Source organism: Periplaneta americana, chromosome 10, assembly GCF_040183065.1.
Source record: "Periplaneta americana isolate PAMFEO1 chromosome 10, P.americana_PAMFEO1_priV1, whole genome shotgun sequence".
NCBI classification, from domain to species: Eukaryota; Metazoa; Arthropoda; class Insecta; order Blattodea; family Blattidae; genus Periplaneta; species Periplaneta americana.
This window is the reverse complement of record NC_091126.1, coordinates 54,549,877-54,567,363: the sequence shown is the minus strand read 5'-3', so window position 1 is coordinate 54,567,363 and position 17,487 is coordinate 54,549,877. Positions and strand designations below refer to the sequence as shown.

Genomic DNA, 17,487 nt, shown 5'->3' with positions numbered 1-17,487 from the left:
CAGTATCACAACCCTTTTACTGTCAAATAGGTGAACGAGAGGAGTAGTATTCTTATCAATTTCTCATACAAAATGTCTATATATTACCACTAGACGAGTCTCAAGCTACGGTATCCCCATATTTCTGTTCTGGAACATTCTAAATAACCAACTCAGTACTCGCTTCTGAATATCTATCTTCCTTGGTATCGAACTTACGAGTATCTGTCTCCCATGCCAGCTAAATTCCTAGTGTGCCTCTCATGCTAACAAACTTCCGAGTATGTGTGACTGACAATTTAACTACCCATAAAGACTACTTCCTCTGCTCCTCATTTACTCATACATCTATGCTGCTATGACATAAGGATATGGCAGGAATGCCGATTGGAAAAGATGGCGTTGATGGACGTGGGTCTACCTCGCTGACTGAGCAGGCATACATGCCTCATAACATTAAAAGTTACTACAAATGGCGTTATTTACTGAATGCAACCTTACAAAAATATCATTGTGACTCAACTTTGCTTTCAAACTACTAAGCGAAATAAAGAAAATAAAAAAAAACTGTAACAAACTTTGAATTTATATTAGGGGCTAGTGATCACTCAAAAACGACTGACAACCATATACATGGTATATATCTTATAAGTTTCATTTGAAACTGAAGCCGCAAAGTAATATTTCCTTCATTAACAGAATCAAAAACTGCATGAATATTTGACGTCTTGTTCAACCTTGTAGGTAGTAAAAAGAAATCAACACTTAGCAAAAATGAGACCGAGTGCTCCTGAGGTATAAAATACTTCTAAATCTGTTCAGCTAAGAACTGAGCAACAAATGGAACCCCCTGAAGTTGAACTTCTTAAAACAGAGCTGTCTGTGATGTAGGGTTGCCAACCCTTCCGTATTTCCCGAAATCTTCTGTATTTGCCCCACATTTTTAACAATCTCCCAGCTTCCGCATTTTCCTTCTTTTCGAGCATTTTTCTCTCTTATTTTTGCATAATGTAAAAATCTTTATTCTAAACATTTGATTTCCCCGTGAATGATGATTTATATGATAACTTTTGTTGTCCCAGAGATGCATTAAAATGTGCAGTTTTTTTAGAATACAATCCTTACCGGAAATGGGTTTTACCGCTCACCTGTTTAAAATCAAACCATATGTATATATTTATTTGATATAATTTAATAGTTTTCCATTTCAGACATTAGGCAATTACAAAAATTGCAATAAGCATTGTCCTATACAAATAAAACTCTATATTACAATGTACAAGAATTAAAAGAACTGATTAAAATTGTACTATTTTAAATTCATGTATGACCTAAGAGTAATTAACATTCAATCCACACGTTAGTCTCTCTTTATGTAACCTAAAACATGCAATGCAATCTTCAGTATTTTTTTATTTTGAGGTGAGAGAGAAATGGCTGTTAATTTTCTTCTGCAGTCTCCTCATTCAGAGACAGGTTTCCTTCACTTGCAGTAAATCCAAGACATGAAACTGTACCTTTTTTCTCCTTCAAAGCAAGTCAAGCTAAGGATTTTTGTTTCCCTTAAAAATTAACAGATCTTGGATTTGAACCAATGAATCTGAAAACCAACAGCAAACATGTTAACCACTATACTGCATAGAATACTTAAATTAAGATGAAATGTAGCCAATCACCGTGTTTGGCAGCACTGGCAACTGGATGTGGGGGAGGGCATAAGGAGTTCCACAGCAACACGAGGCATTGCTGTAATCCAGCTTGGCAATGTTGTAGGCTAGCCTTGCTACGTGATTTGGAACAGTTTATGCAGCAGGCTCTCTTATCTTCATTTAACTATTCCGCGCCATATAATAATAATAATAATAATAATAATAATAATAATAATAATAATAATAATAATGATTTATTTAACCTGGCAGAGTTAAGGCCATACGGCCTTCTCTAACACTCAACCAGTAGACCAGTACCAACAACTGTTTATTAGAGAATTAGTCATTAAATTGCGAGACCAAATCCACGATTTTAAAAAAAGTGTCTGATTTAGCATTACATGTCACACATACCATCTTAAATGTTATTCATTAAAATGTAATATATTTCTTTCACGTGCACAAAGAATGTTTTGAGTGCTCAGTCTAAAATCTTGGATAATTTCAAACAAGAGAACTTTCTTTCTTCGTGATTTTGATATGTATTCAATATGGTACTGTTATCATGTAAAAGTTGAAGGTTATGACTAGGGAACGGATTTTTAAGTGCTAAAAATGAGAGATTTAGGACTTTATAAAATCAAATTCAGAACTTTTAGGAGTTTATACAAAATAAGTAATTAATAATTTTAAGTTTAGTAAATATTCCATTTCAGGTAGAATTTATGTACAAAGAAATGGTGCTGACAATGAGTGCTACTGAACTGAAAACTCAAATTCTATCAGTGAAAGAGACCGACTGCTAAGTTCTCGCCTAACTTGAACATCCTACCACCTCTTTTATGCTAGGATGTATTTTTCCAAAAGAAATTAGGTTTGAGGAAATTAGGTAAAATCTACTTCCCTCCCCTTCTAAGATCAATGTGGAATGAACTTGCCAGACCAGTGTTTCTCTGTAAGAGATTTATTTATTTTTTACATTTTAAATATCATTTTTGTAGTTTTAGGACATTTTTGCATTTTTAGTACTGGTTTTTTTATTTTAATTATAGCAAGATACTAAAAAGGCGCTTTTTAGGCACAAATATAATTTTTACGCATTTATAGGACTTAATGGTTTATTTAGGTGTTTTAAGTCCTAGAATATAGGGGGATCTTGTGTACATGAAACATAGAGATATCTCAATAATGTAAGTATAGGACATAGTATACAAACTAGGTACGGAACTAGGAATCCTTTCTCTTTTTATGATATTTAAATACAAAGTATTATTCCTGAAAACTAAGTACAGAACATCAGGACACAAGTGTAGTGTGTTCCAGCCTACGGGTCAGTTCATGAGATGCGAGGGAGGTAGGTAAATGCTGCAGTACAGATGTAAACACATGAGACGATGGCGCTGTATTGCATGTTACCTGCTCTCTGAAGGCCACTGGGCGAAAATTATCCAGAAAATAGGGATGATTTTCAACTCGAATATCGCAATATAACTTTGTCAGTTGGATGAGGTATTTTTGTAAATAAACAGGGACTGTGAGATTGTTTGCAATGCGTATAAATATTTTAAAGTCGAGAAAGTGGAAAGTGGGAATCCTGTACCAAGAACCTGTGAGACTTGGAAGTGTATTGCAGAACTTCGTTAAATTGAATACAAGTACCACAGTGTATAAAGAGAATACCAGGACATGCACCCGTGATTGTCACAGATGTCAATCAAGAAGGTAATGTACGTAGTTCGTGATATTTTATCCAAAGTGTATCAACCATATTATTTTATTAGTGTGGTTGAGCTGGTTTACGGATTTGTATTTCATAGTTGCAGTGTGGCAAAAATCTTCTGTTAGTTTTGTTATAGCAGGAATATTACAAATCTTTATTAGCTTCCACTACTTCCCATCATTCGGCAGTCCTTCGGCCATTTTGTAAGTCCTGGTACATTTCAACTGTTCTTGATCCGAGAATATAATTAGGCTTATATCCGGTTTCACAGCAATAATTGTAGTACTCTTCGGCAACGTAAATATTTTTAAGGTAAAAAAAAAATCTGGTATCCTCTGTGCTACCGGCGAATTTTGATCTTCTTAGTGGGACAGGCGGCTTCTAGCTGCACGAGATTACCCCCACACTAAATTCAGCATATTTTGCTATTAGATCTATGCAAGAGATAGTAAATATCAATACCTTAAAAACAATATACTTTGTACACTTCCATCTGGTAATGAGTTTTTGGAATAATATTTTGGGGAAATTCTACAGATAGCAACAGTATATTCCTACTACAAAAAAGAGTAATTACAATAATAGCAGGTGTCAAATCTAGGGAATCATATAGGACCATTTTCAAAAAACTACAAATAATGCTCATGACTTGTCAGTATATTTTTTTATTAATAAACTTTCTCGTATGTAATCGTAAAAACTTTCTAATTACTACAACAGTACATAGCATAAATCTCATCAAAGAATGACTTTCATAACTCCATCAGCAAGTCTATTGTGCTATCAAAAAGGAGAGCGTTATATGGCAGTAAAAATTTTTAATAGCCTTCCAATGGATATAAAAAATCAAAATCAAAACAAGATTATTTAGGATCAAATTAAAGAAGTAGCTAATTTCTCATGCCTTCTATTCTGTAGGTGAATTTATGACATTCAACAATAAGACTTCATGAATATTTCTGTCTTGTATTAAGTATTGATCTAATCCCTTGTGTTGTACTAGTATATTGTAAAACTCTTCTGTATACCGTGCGTTTTTTTTAAAGCGCTTCATGCCTTTGCTGCAGCAAAATGAGGGTCGAAAAAAAAACGTAAGTAGGTCAAATGACTGCAAAATGGTGGACAATTAATATTGGCTTCTATTTCTGCCGTAATAAATTTAACCCTAAAAGAACCAAACATGTTAAATAATTTCGACTTCCATGATAATGACATGGAATTATTATTACTAGACGATTTTGACAATAATAAACGTTGCAAAAGATCAAAACACACATTCCGCCATGATGGATCGTGCAGCAAACTCGTAAAGCGAAGTTTTGATTTGCTGCACGCTTGCTACAGCGCTGCTGCAGCGATGGTGAAGCAAATGTAATAAAAGAAAGGTCTTGCTGCAGCGCTTTACGTCTTGCTTTAAAAAGAAACGCACGGATATATTTCAACCAGATTATGACTACAATTAAGACTTTGTAGTACTATTAAGATTTTTGACATGTTCCATATTCTAGCTATGAAGCCATGTACGAATACCATGGAATGTAAATAAATATAATACAATACAATACAAAAGTGCAATTCCCGATTAAAGGAGTCCATTCTCCTTACATATCTATGGCATTTTAGTCATGTAACTGACGTTGAAAGGACAAGTGTTTGATACATATATTATTAGTTCATTTTAATGGTATCTGTTGAGAAGCACATACATTGACTTGAATTCTATTTTCCATGTAAGGAAGGAAGAAATATATGCCTAAGGAGAAAATGTTATTTGCAGATATGACCAATTATAAAGATATACCGGTAATTCAAAACAAAATCACAGAAGTAATGATGTTACTAACAATCTTCATTACATATCAGTGAAATCAATTTTATGCCACTTTATACCTCAATTTAATTATAAATATTGGTAAAGTATTTTTACATTTATAATGTAGTATGGAAGAGTTTCACCGAGTATGTAACAACAGTATCATGCAGTATCTTCTGCCACCTGCGAAATATCAGTTTTACAACTACAACAATCTTACCTGATAGTGATTTGGAAAGTTCTCCATTGCTGTTAGAGTGAGTTCTACCACGTGTTTCAGAATCTTCGGATGAATTTTCTGTGCCAGTTCCCCTTTGGTAAGATTGTAAAGACATGCTGTAGCTGCCATTTGTACACCAAACAATCCAGGATGAGCTTCCATTCCAGGTAATACCAACTGTAAGCAAAGAAAGCATCATTATGTTACTGGTAAGGCTCTTCAGAAACATAAAAAATTGCTCTCATAAACACATACTCTCTCACGAACATTTCCAGAAGATTATAGAATAAGTCAAAATGTGTTTGTAAAAAAATAATAGACCCTGAAAAAACATACAGTACACAATTCTTGAAAATATCATTTGGAAAAATCCGAAAATGAGCAGTATCTTTGTTTGAACTCAATACACAACACACGTTTAGCAGCACAAAACTGAAATTGATCATTCAACACAATGCATCATTTGCAATAATACTATAAAAAAAAACAACTCATTCATGTCTAGCCTTCAATCCAAAACAAAGAACAATGTCTTCCAAAGCTATATTCAGCTACAATATAGGTTAAGGTAAAATCGGAAGTCAATACAACTTGACAAAATGTGTCAATAACGTTGATTTTTATCCCTGTATTGTTATATATAAAAATTATTATTATTTTTTCTTTACACTATTAATCACTGCGCACAATACAATAGAAACTGAAATTTCAGTAAAATCCCATTTTAACGTTCCCATTTTTAAGGAATAATCTGTTAAGTCCCAGTCAAATTACCATAAGAATAAAGTAATTAATTCTCACTTTTAAGGAATCCCGGTTTAAGGAAAATTCCACTGTTAAGGAATACTTTTATTAATTGAAACACGTTTCTCGATACATTACTGTTTGCTGACAATCAGGTTCTTATTGCTAAAACAGATGATGATCTACAAAAAGCCGTTTATAATCTACAAATAATTGCTTCATATTTCAGTATGGAAATCTCAACAGAGAAAACAAAAATCATGACTTTTTAGAACAAGATCCAATTCCAAATAAAATCATGATAAATAATAAACTAATTGAACATCTCAATTCATTTAAATATTTAGGCTATAATTTATCTTATATTACTGACGAAGATATGGCAAGCAAAATATTTAAACCCTCCCAAGTTCTAAAACATACGAGGCTAAAAGTCTCGTACAGTTCTGACTTATGGCAGTGAGGCATGGACAATCAGAAAAGCTGATGAGAAAAGGCTAACAGCAGCTGAAATGAGGTTTATGAGATGGACAGCGGGATGCTCATTGCTCGAACACTGTAAAAATGAAGACATACTGAAAGAACTAAAAACAGATCCTTTAGTTCATTTTGTTCAACAATATGGACTTCAGTGGATAAAAAAATGTCGAAAGAACAGATCATCGCACTAGATGGCCTAGACAAATTCTTGCCTATGTACCAAGAGGAAGGAGAAATTTGAGAAGACCACCAAGTTCTAGATCATAGGTAGACACAAGAATGTTTAAAATATGCCTATTTCATGTATTTTTGTAATAAGTTTAAAAATAAATTTGGGAAATTTGTTGTTCAGTGTTATTTGTTTTGAAATATCTGTTGGAAATAAGCAGTCTTACTGAGCATTTCACGAGCTGTGAAGTTTGTGCTGAAATTCATGAGCAATAAAGAATGAAAACAGAAGATGTGGTCTGTTAACTTCTTCTGTTGTTCTCTTGCATGATAATGCATGCCTTCACACTTCTCGGACAGCCTGTACTGTTGCAACCTGGCTCCCAGCAATTACATCTCAAACAGTTTATATGAGCAAGTTCACAAAATGGACCTATAAACAATGGTGAAGAAATTATTATTTTCATTTGGTAGCAAGTTTCTTGGATAAAATGTATTATTCAAATGCTTACATCACACTTAGGCAAATGCCTCAGTTTTCATAGTGATTACATACAGATATAAATAATGGTTATAAGTAAGGTTTAAATACAATAAATCGTTTGCTTTATTTTCTGTTTCTGTTTAATTGTCCACCAATATTCTTTACCCAAAGACATATGTATAGAGTAACAAACTTCATAAACAGAAGATCAAAGTTATCTGTACACACGATAATTCACAACGTAATGAATTTCAAGTGATGAATTCTGGAGAAAAAAATACTTCAGAATTAATTTACACTTATTGAAAATGACCTCATAATTATCTTCTAACGTTACTGCATTTCTTTATAAATCAACTTTTAAATTTTTAAGTATGCTTGCTGTGTTTTGAAATCCTTGATGTCGTCATCGTCGTCATTATCATCACCATCACCATCATCATCATCATCGTCGTTGTCGTCGTCGTCGTCATTTTCATCACCATCATTAGTCCTTTTCACGTATTAAGACTAATTGTTCGTTATGGTTTTTTTCCATTTTTATTTACTTTTTTTTTTTTGTTTCCCCAGTTTTCTTTGCCCTCTTTGATAATAATATTAAAATCTCTTTGGGTATGCGATCAGAGTGTAACCTGTCAACATATTCTTTTCACTTGAGTCTATGCTGCTGTATGAGCTGAATAACTGGAGTCATTTGCAAACCCTTGAATAAATCATGGTTTATTTGATGATTTAATACCATATTGATACAAGATTTAGACATGTTCTTTATTTTGGATGAAAACCAGAATATACATACTACATTTTCATTCGCTAATGAAAATTTCTATAAGTGTTCAAGATTCATCTAAAATTCATACCTTAATGACATCTACGCGTGCATTTCCAAAGTTGGGTGTAAGCCTGAAGAGGTTATACAAGCATTTTTGAATGTAGATTGGCCGATGGGTATAACGTCGTAAGGCTTCCATGATTTGATTCTCTGTGGCAATACCAGTTACCTGAAGATCAACATTAATATAATTGTAGTAAGTTAAAAATGTACACTATTAGATGACAATTTTCGTAACTTTTGAAACTTCAGGGATATTATGAACAAATTGAACTGCAAAATCAGTAACTGCATGACAGAGAACATTACATAACTAAAATATATACAGAATATTTGGGAAACACTTTATTTTTGCCTGATAAGATAAGTTGGGACTGCAGATGGATTTTAAATTTGCTCTGACTGCAGATTCAATACCGGTATTCATAATACATTTTTCAAAGGGAAGCAAGAAGAATTTATTGTTACCTCTCCATGAAAACACTTAAAAGATAATAAGAATATAAAAATCTGGGGACAGTTTATTATATCCGATTAATTTGAAGTCCATTAGCATGGATACACGTGTGCTATTAAACTTCTCTTCATTATTCGAACAGTGTAAACTATGGATAAGTCATACATGAGAGTGCCCTCTTAACTGGCATCAAAGGGACCAGGCTAGTTCCAGATACTAGATTTTGCCGGATAATTGAATAAATATTAAAAAAAAATTACCTGTTCGTATTTTATGATGCCAACTGTTGAAACTGCAGCTATGTAAAACTTATTTCTGAATCACTTGATCGTAACTAAATCAAATAAAAACTGTGTGGATTTTCTTAATTAAAACACATCACACAACACAAATAATACACTAATTTTAGGTTCGAATATTCACTGAACATGAAAGCTCATGCGAACTCCCTAATGTGACAACACTGATGCCCCAAACTGTGGAAACATGGCAGATTTAAACTTTTATTTTATATTTTTTGGCTCCGCCAAAATTGCGGTTGCTTTGGTATTGCCAGTTAATTGGCTGCCAGTTACGAAGGATTTTACTGTATTAATGTCATTACTACCATTCCAGTTACATAACAATATTTTTCTTTTAAATTCAAAAGAGAGTTGCAAATATAACATCAATTATTAACAAATGTTTGCAGTGAATTACAAGAAGCCAACACTCACCACAAGTTCAGGGTTGAAGTCGGGATGTTGCGGATTCACAAAGCTTTCATCATAGCAGGCTTCTGAATGAATCAATCCCAAGAATTTAAGATGTTTATGGCTAGCAATAAAATGTCTAAGCTCTGTTATATTGATCTCATCTTTACCTGCGAGAGATTATTTTGTAAAAAATATATATTAGAAATAATTCATCAGAAATCTTAAAATACATGTCATGTATTGAGCACTATTCTCTCTCTCACTCCCACTCCCACACTTTCACTCACCCACTGAACCAATCCTATTTCCTTAATTCTGTCTCTCTCCATCCACTCGCTGTTTTTTTAACACAAAATTCGGAATAATGAAGCCGAGGATTTGTCATGTGATTACCTGACATTTGCCATACGGTTTGAGAAAACCTAGTAAAAAGGCCAACCATGTATTCAGTCCAAACGGGGATCGAACCTACATACAAGCACAGCTCCACATCAGTAGGCAAACACACTACCAACTGAGCTATGCTGGTGGCCATTGCTTTACATGATAACAATGAATCGCTTTTAATGTTTCTCAAAGGAGTGATAATGCTTCTCTTGCTAGATCACCTTTTGCTCATTCTTCTAGAATGATATTTTGTTATTTCCATTATTTCAAAATCAACACACAGACCCTATCATTATTTGACAACAGTATCTTCCAGTGCAAAAATTTTACTTGAGACTTTCTCAATGACTACTTTACATAAGACATGTTACTTCAAATCTATGAAGTTAAATAAATACTCAGGTGGTGTGGTATGGATTATCAGTGGATGGTAGGACAAGCTCATGTGCATTTAGGTCACTGGTATGGGCCCATTTTTTTACCTCCAAAATTGAACGCATGCGAGAAATGGCCGAAAAATTTTGCCTGGAGCCCTTGACCACAGACAGAGTTCTTTTACATGTTGTTACTCTATAACACAAAACCTCAAGTTTTACTTCTTTTCCAGAAAGAATCCATGCTAAAGTTCTTTATCACCCTTATAAATCCATTGCCCTCAGCTGGGCTTGAACCTGCGAACTTCAGACCCAATGTCAAACATGGTAACAACTAGATAACTGAGGACCTTGGTAAATACTTGGATTAAAAACGTGTACAATATGTTATATGGAGTAAGCTTCCTCAGAAAAGTTAATTCTGCCATTTCATTTAATGCAAAAAGACAAGAAAAAGTGCCATCTTGTAACCACAATATGCTTGTTCCAACAAGCAATTCAAAACGCGTTATGAACTAATACCGAACATCTTCTGATGCATGCACCAGTTGAGAAAGTTCTCAGAAGTAGTCTGGGATTTTACATTGTTGGAACATTTCTTGAACTGTTCTTTCTTGGCCTTCTGAGTTTCTTGTCATATTAAAATTATATTCATATTTTAACCTAACCAGTCGTGAAGCATTTTAACCTTAACCTCAGATTAAACCATCTGCGCATGAGTGAATAGTTACTGCTCTATTCGAGAACCAATTTCAATAATTTCAAAGCACATTGGAACAGGAAGCTGGGAGTTCAGAACCAGTTCTGAATCAGTTATCTTGTTGGAATGCACATTGAGCTACTGCGCATTCAGAATCGATTTTGCTTGCTGGAACAAACCTTAGGCCTATATTTCATTAGTTCTTTGGTGGTTTGTAACAAATATGAAGTGAAACGTTTTATACATCAATAATATATATGCAATTCTTAAGAATCATAACATTAATTCTTTTTATTTAACTTGTGTGTTTGTGTACACACTTAATGAATAACTGAATCCATGAGTTGCTAAAATAAATTCTATAGAAAGATGTGGCAAGTGAATTATTGTGAATATAACAAAATCTGAAACTGTATTTCACAAGAAAATCTCTAAAGTGCATACTTTAAGTAAACTTAATTGTTCAGTATCTCAAAATGTTACCTTGCAGTCCTCGTAATTGCTTTAGGACAATCTGTATAACTACATTATGTTCATTAATGTCTTTGACCTACCAGATATATCTAATGTAGTTAGATGTAGCAAACAACCTTCTGATTTCAGGAGATCAGAAATGCGTGTCTGTGATGGATGGAACATCTCAAATGGGTGAGCATCTTTCTCATCAGATATATCTAGAACTCGAAGTTGATGCAGTTCCAAGAGGACAGGCACCACATTCTCACCTTCTGACACCTGTGATGTAAAATGTTAAAGTTAAATGTAACTTAAAGATTTTTAGTTTACATGAAGTTCAGAGTAGTAACAATGATCACAATATTTACCTGTAAGACCCAGCTTAATATTCCAGAGTTTAAAAATTAGCATTTATTTTGTATAGCACTTTGTGATTTACAGTAACAGTCTAAGAACAACTTATTCATAAAAAAATTCCAGATGAATTGGCACTTTAATCCTATGCTTTTAAACTTTTGTTGTATTAGGTGTCTTGGTGCATGGGGTAGCAGTTAAAAATTAAAGTGAGACATTCTCTGGAACAAGAACTTAACTATAAATTCTTGAATTTGAGACAAAGAGCAACGAACATTTTAGATCTTGTATAACAACATTTAGCAGAGCAGAACATTCAAATGTTTCTAGAGGGCGCTGTGTTTGTTGGAGAGAAATAATATTTTGTCAGGAGGCAGATGTGTTATTAAGACTTCAATATATTCAACAGAAAAACGACGTGACATATGTTAAGTTGTTATTTGAGAGAACGTCTCAATTATATATGGAACAACAATCAAAATATAAACGTTTAGAAAATTGAGTTTATAATGCTGCTGCTGTTCCATCATATTTCTTACATTTCCAATATGTTTTATCCATCATTACAACAATGGTCAAATTTTGGAAAAAAAAAGATGAAACAATATGTTTTTTTTAATTCACTTGGTTTTCATGTTCAGTTTTTCACTTTTCACTTGGTATCGCCCTTTTAAAGATTTTTTCTGTTATTTCGACCTGCTTCATGTGTGCGTGACCCTTAACAGGATTCACCTTTATGATTCCTGCCACTGTCTTTCTGACTGCCTGGTGCCTTTCACATTTGAGTGTTACTTGTTAATGATCAGTTTGGAGAGTAAATTAGCTGCATTTAGTAATTTAGATTGGGGATTGAAGCAGGCTGAAGTGGCTAAAAGTACGGCTTTGCACAGTCAACACAATATTCATAAAGAAACGCAAGGAAATAGAGGATAGTGTCGCCAAATGGTAAAATTGATTCTGAAAGTAAGTGTTTAAAAACTGCAACAGCAGAAAAAGTTGTCATTGTTACCTTGACGTGATTTAATATCTCCATGTGCCATGTACCTCAAAACCAAAAGACAGAGTATAATTACTGATTAAGAAAAAGCATGTCTTAATGTTACATGAAATTTTACTTCAAGTAGGGTAATCAGATGGTGAGTGAATGCTATTTTATATTATGTAATGTTGTAAGTTTACATCTCACAAATCTTTGAAGAATATAAAATTTAACTAAGTTTAGAAATTAAAGTGTTTTAAGTACAGACTGATTATTTAGTCCTGACAGCTCAGTGACGTGAAAGAGGGGAAGTAATAGGAGGAATGGGGAGAGTTCTGGAGTAGAGATAAGGGTGAGCGGTAATAATAACCCAAACACCCCTTGGCGTAACTAAATGGACTCGCCTGTCCAAGGCGCACATCTCCGGCGACTGTCAGGACTAAATAATCATACTGTATCTATTCAATGAAAATTATGACCTCTTTAACACATTTCTCTTGACATGAATTTCATGATGACTGCATATGGTTTATGTGGCAATTTACCATGTTATTCTGTAACACAGATCTGTGACGATTTTGCGGCAAGGAATACTTTATGTCATAAAGGTCATATTGAATGCCTTGATTTCGAAAATAGTACTAGTTTTTGCATATCACGTACAAATTATGCAGAATTCTGTATTTAACAGAAAACTGAGAGTTTGCCATTCTAGTAATACAATTGCTGCACGTCTGACTTGTAGCACAGTATATTCAATTGTGTAAACATGTTGAATCATTTCACATCATGTTTTACACCTACCTACCTACCTACCTACCTACCTACCTACCTACCTACCTACCTACCTATATTTTCAGGTTCTCACATCTTTATTTGAGGGTAGGTTCTTCCCACGACCCTAACTCACATCTGTTTCTGGTCCTCCGGTTCCCATATCTTAAGCAATAAAAATACTGCAGAGGTGACAAAAATTCTTTTCTCTAATATAACAGCAAGAACCTACCTCTGCCATTCTCAGTACAGGTTAAATCTCGTGTCAGTGGCTATGATGTGGGCTTATGTGAAGGCAACAATGAACCTCCAGGTTCCTTAAAAGCCATTTGTAAGTAAGTAAGTTGATGGTAAATATCAAGAAGAATATGAAATTTAGCACAAATAACGTATAATTATAGCACTTCCATAGACAATATAATCAGACTCTAGCAACTAATTAAATTAAAAGTTGGACAGCTATCCAGCACAAATGTAAAAGCATCATCCTTACTTTCAGACTGTACATTGCAAGTCTTCAAATTATATATAGCTTGTCTTAAGTACCGGTATGTGAAACACCAGGATGTCCCGAGTTCAAACTTCGAACGCTGTTCTATGGTGCATACATTTTATCTTTTCACACACGGTTGTCCACACACAGCCCGCTGAGAACTTGGTTGTGGGTCTAGAACACGCGAGACATAACGTTGAAAGGAAAGTTTTTTACAATTTGAAATTATGAAGTTCTAAAAATGCTTACCTTTTCAAAGACGATGTTGAAAGTTTCCCCATTTGTTGTGATGTCAGTGTTGTAGCATCTAAAAACATTTTGATTCACATGTTGTAGATCTGCTTCCAAAATGTTGGATATTTCCTCTCATTTTTAGTAATTTTGCAGCATTACAGCTGATCCCTGCTTTTTGTGCTAACTTCGTGAGAGCTTTTCGTGGTGATTGTTATAATCAAACACTGATATCATCCAACTTTCCCTCTGTTTAAAACATGACTCATTCGTACTCTTTTCTTGTCTAATACTGATCCTGCATTTTTTTAATTTATTCACTATTTTATGAAGTGTGGTTCTTTCAGGCGGCTCAATCCCAGGAAAACATTCTTGAAATTCTCTACGACACTCAGCAGGTGATTAGTTTCTTAAAAAGTTCCAGCAAATGAAAATTCTTTGCTCTGTGTTAAATCACTGAACATGAATCAAGAACTAGACACAAACAGAGAAATGAAATTCAACACTGCACACAATAACAGATGTACTGCTCTGAAACTCAACTTAATACTGCACATAATAACAGACAACTGTCTTATCAGTGACTATGCATGTCCTTGAATGGCACTGTGTGCAGGTACTTACTTCTAGCTCTGGTACCTTACGCGAACATGGGAAGATAAAATGTATGCACCTACCGGTACTTCATGAATTAGAGGTTGAATGTAACGTAAATGTCTTAAGCATTTTAAAGTTATTTATAATATTACTACTCATTAAATACCTCCATTCATTATGGTACTGATTTTTAAATCTTCATCTTTATTCTCCTCATTTTTCGGAAATAAAACTAGACAATATAAGAGTTTCATATACTTGAGAGAACTTCGCGTACACATGCACACACAAACGTTTAATTACTGCGCTAAACTGGAGAATTTGCTACTGTAGCTTTGAACTGTGCCATTATGGTTACGACCAAATTGAACTAAATACACAATGTCGCCAATATAAGGACATGATGTTGGTCTATGGCTTTGTTAGAAGGAGAAATTTGTTCTCTCTCTCTCTCTCTCTACCTCCTTGGTTCTGAACATTACTGAGAGATAGCACCACTGTTAGTGACAAGATATATTTTCGTAAATATTGCGAGTAGATTACGTGGCTTAGATGAGGGGCTCGCGACAGGAACGGTTTTGCAGTGGCAGTGTGATCCTTACTTGAATTTATTTTCGTGTGTACATTCCAGATCAAATCAAGAAGATCCCTTCTTACTCTGGTTACACATCTTGCATGTACGAAGGTTAGGTTTGGTTAGTTCAGGTTTTTATTAACCAAGTCCTCGTATGCACAGACAGCCAAGATGATCCTGTTGGTCATGGCCCTTATGATAGTCTTTGTTTCGTAATATTGATAAACAATAATATGATGAAAGCAGTGAATAATTTCATGACCACTAAAAGTTTTCTTCGTAAAAGACGAAATATTTTCTCTAGATCACAAATAAAATGGCAACGCAGTTATAATTACATACTTCGCTTTGGCGAACATTAACCAAAAATTTATTTTCCTTCATTTGAATGATATTCCCTGGAACACACCTTTTCCCCCTCTTTATTTCGTTGTGATAACCTACTTTAAGATCTTACTACATCAGCATTTTCTTTTGGTGCATTCAAAACACTGCCATTGTACTGCATATACCTTGCACTTGACTTATTATTATTTAAGAATATAGTTGCGAATTTTACTACCACCATTTCGATTGTCTTTGTTTGACATAGCTCAGTGCGGCCTGATTACTAGTGGCCAGCGAGCAATGTCGACTATCGACATTGGTCTACTGTGCATATTATCCAATTGTTCCAATTACTGAATGATAAAATAGTAAGTTTGGCCATATAGTAAGAAGAATGCGAAATTTAGTAGCAATAATGTAGTCTATAATTACAGCATTTCCATAGACAGTGTAATCAGACTCTAGGAAGAAATTAAATGCAAAGTCGGACAGTTATCTACCACAAATGTAAATGTTATTCTTACTTTCAGATTATACATTGTAAGAGACTTCAGACGATCACGACATTTTCGCAATGGACTAATGTCATCTACCCTTGTACACGAAATATCTAGGCTTTCCAGTTGTGGAAGATCTTCAGCAACAATATCCAATCCATGCTTGTTGAATTCTGTACAGCTGACATTTAGACTCTGAAGGCTACGAAGTTTTGAAAGTGCGACCACCACACAATATCTGCACACACAATTTCAACAACTTTAGTCACAGAAAAAAATGATAGTTAAATCACAAAGTTGAGTCAAGCTATGAGGATGGATAAATTAGTAGCAGAAAAAGGTACTGATATGAGTTAAAAATCTGAGTTTATGTTCTTTAAGTTATATGGCAACAATCCAAAATTAAAAATAAGAAGAAATTCAGATCTTTTCAGGCCATTTTCATTTCATCATTTCTCTGTTATCATCTATCGTCGCCTGAATGCAAGAACTAGGTAACTTGATTTTTCATATTTTGTGACGTTGCCTATTTACTTATTTATTGCACTAAGGAATATGTCTCGTTTTCTTTTACCTATTTGTTATATTGGAAAATAGATGTCGCTGGTATCGTTCGATCAGTTACCTAGATCCTGGATTACATTTTGTGCGATTTTTCCTATGCTATAAATGAGGTAACTAAAAAACGCAAATTTCGAGTTACCTAATTCTTGCATTCAGGCGACGATATTATATACTATCTCTAAATAGTTTCTGTATTTCAATAGGGAATGACATAAAGTACCTTATAAGAGACAAGTGAAACAGGATGCCAAAAAATCTAACAAAACATCTTCGCTATATTCAAATAAAAGAAAAAGTTAGATATTCTAGAGCAGTGGTCGCCAAACTATCTTGACCTAGGAGCTACTTTGAAAGTTTTCATCTTGCTGGTGATCTACTACAGACAAATGTGCTGAAAACACAAATAATAATTAATTACGGTATATCACATATTCATTATATATGACGTCTCGCCTACCTCATTGAATATTACACGACTACTAAATGATGATAATTACGGTATGTTTAGAAAAATATTATTCCCTTATGTTACAGTAAAATGCTAATTCTGGTAAAGAAAATTGAACATTTTGAAGACGAGCATGCCCTTGTTAGTGGGAAGAATCACACTCCTGTTCATTAACTATTCTTTTTTTCTAAATGTGGGTTATAGCTTATGGCAGTCATTCTGATGCAGTTGTCCAGGTGAGAATCAGTCGGTTTCGGCACTTGTTTTTGACAAGTTTCATGGTAGAAAAAGATTACTCACATAGGTTGAGGAGAACAAAGCATTTATCTGTAAAATCACCTGTACTAAATGGGACCTTTTTCTTCTGCTACAAGGGTCCAGGCAGACGCTGGACTTGACGCAACCACACTATTCAGTGACAAGTCACCCTGAAATGTTATCAGTTCCATTTCCAGGGTTGCGACATCTTCTTTTAACATTTCTGTGACATG

General features: G+C 34.2%; 1 protein-coding gene across 3 annotated transcripts in view; it reads right to left on the bottom strand.

Moving 5' to 3' along the window:
- Positions 1–17,487, bottom strand: part of LOC138707698 (protein zyg-11 homolog B-like) — a 102,767-nt gene that overhangs the window by 34,383 nt on the left and 50,897 nt on the right. For all 3 annotated transcript variants that reach the window (XM_069837516.1, XM_069837517.1, XM_069837518.1), the window contains 5 exons: positions 16,012–16,222; positions 11,257–11,437; positions 9,263–9,408; positions 8,118–8,258; positions 5,382–5,558 (listed from right to left, as the gene is read on the bottom strand). In XM_069837516.1, the coding sequence (XP_069693617.1) occupies positions 5,382–5,558; positions 8,118–8,258; positions 9,263–9,408; positions 11,257–11,437; positions 16,012–16,222 (856 nt within the window). The remainder of the gene's footprint in view (positions 1–5,381; positions 5,559–8,117; positions 8,259–9,262; positions 9,409–11,256; positions 11,438–16,011; positions 16,223–17,487) is intronic.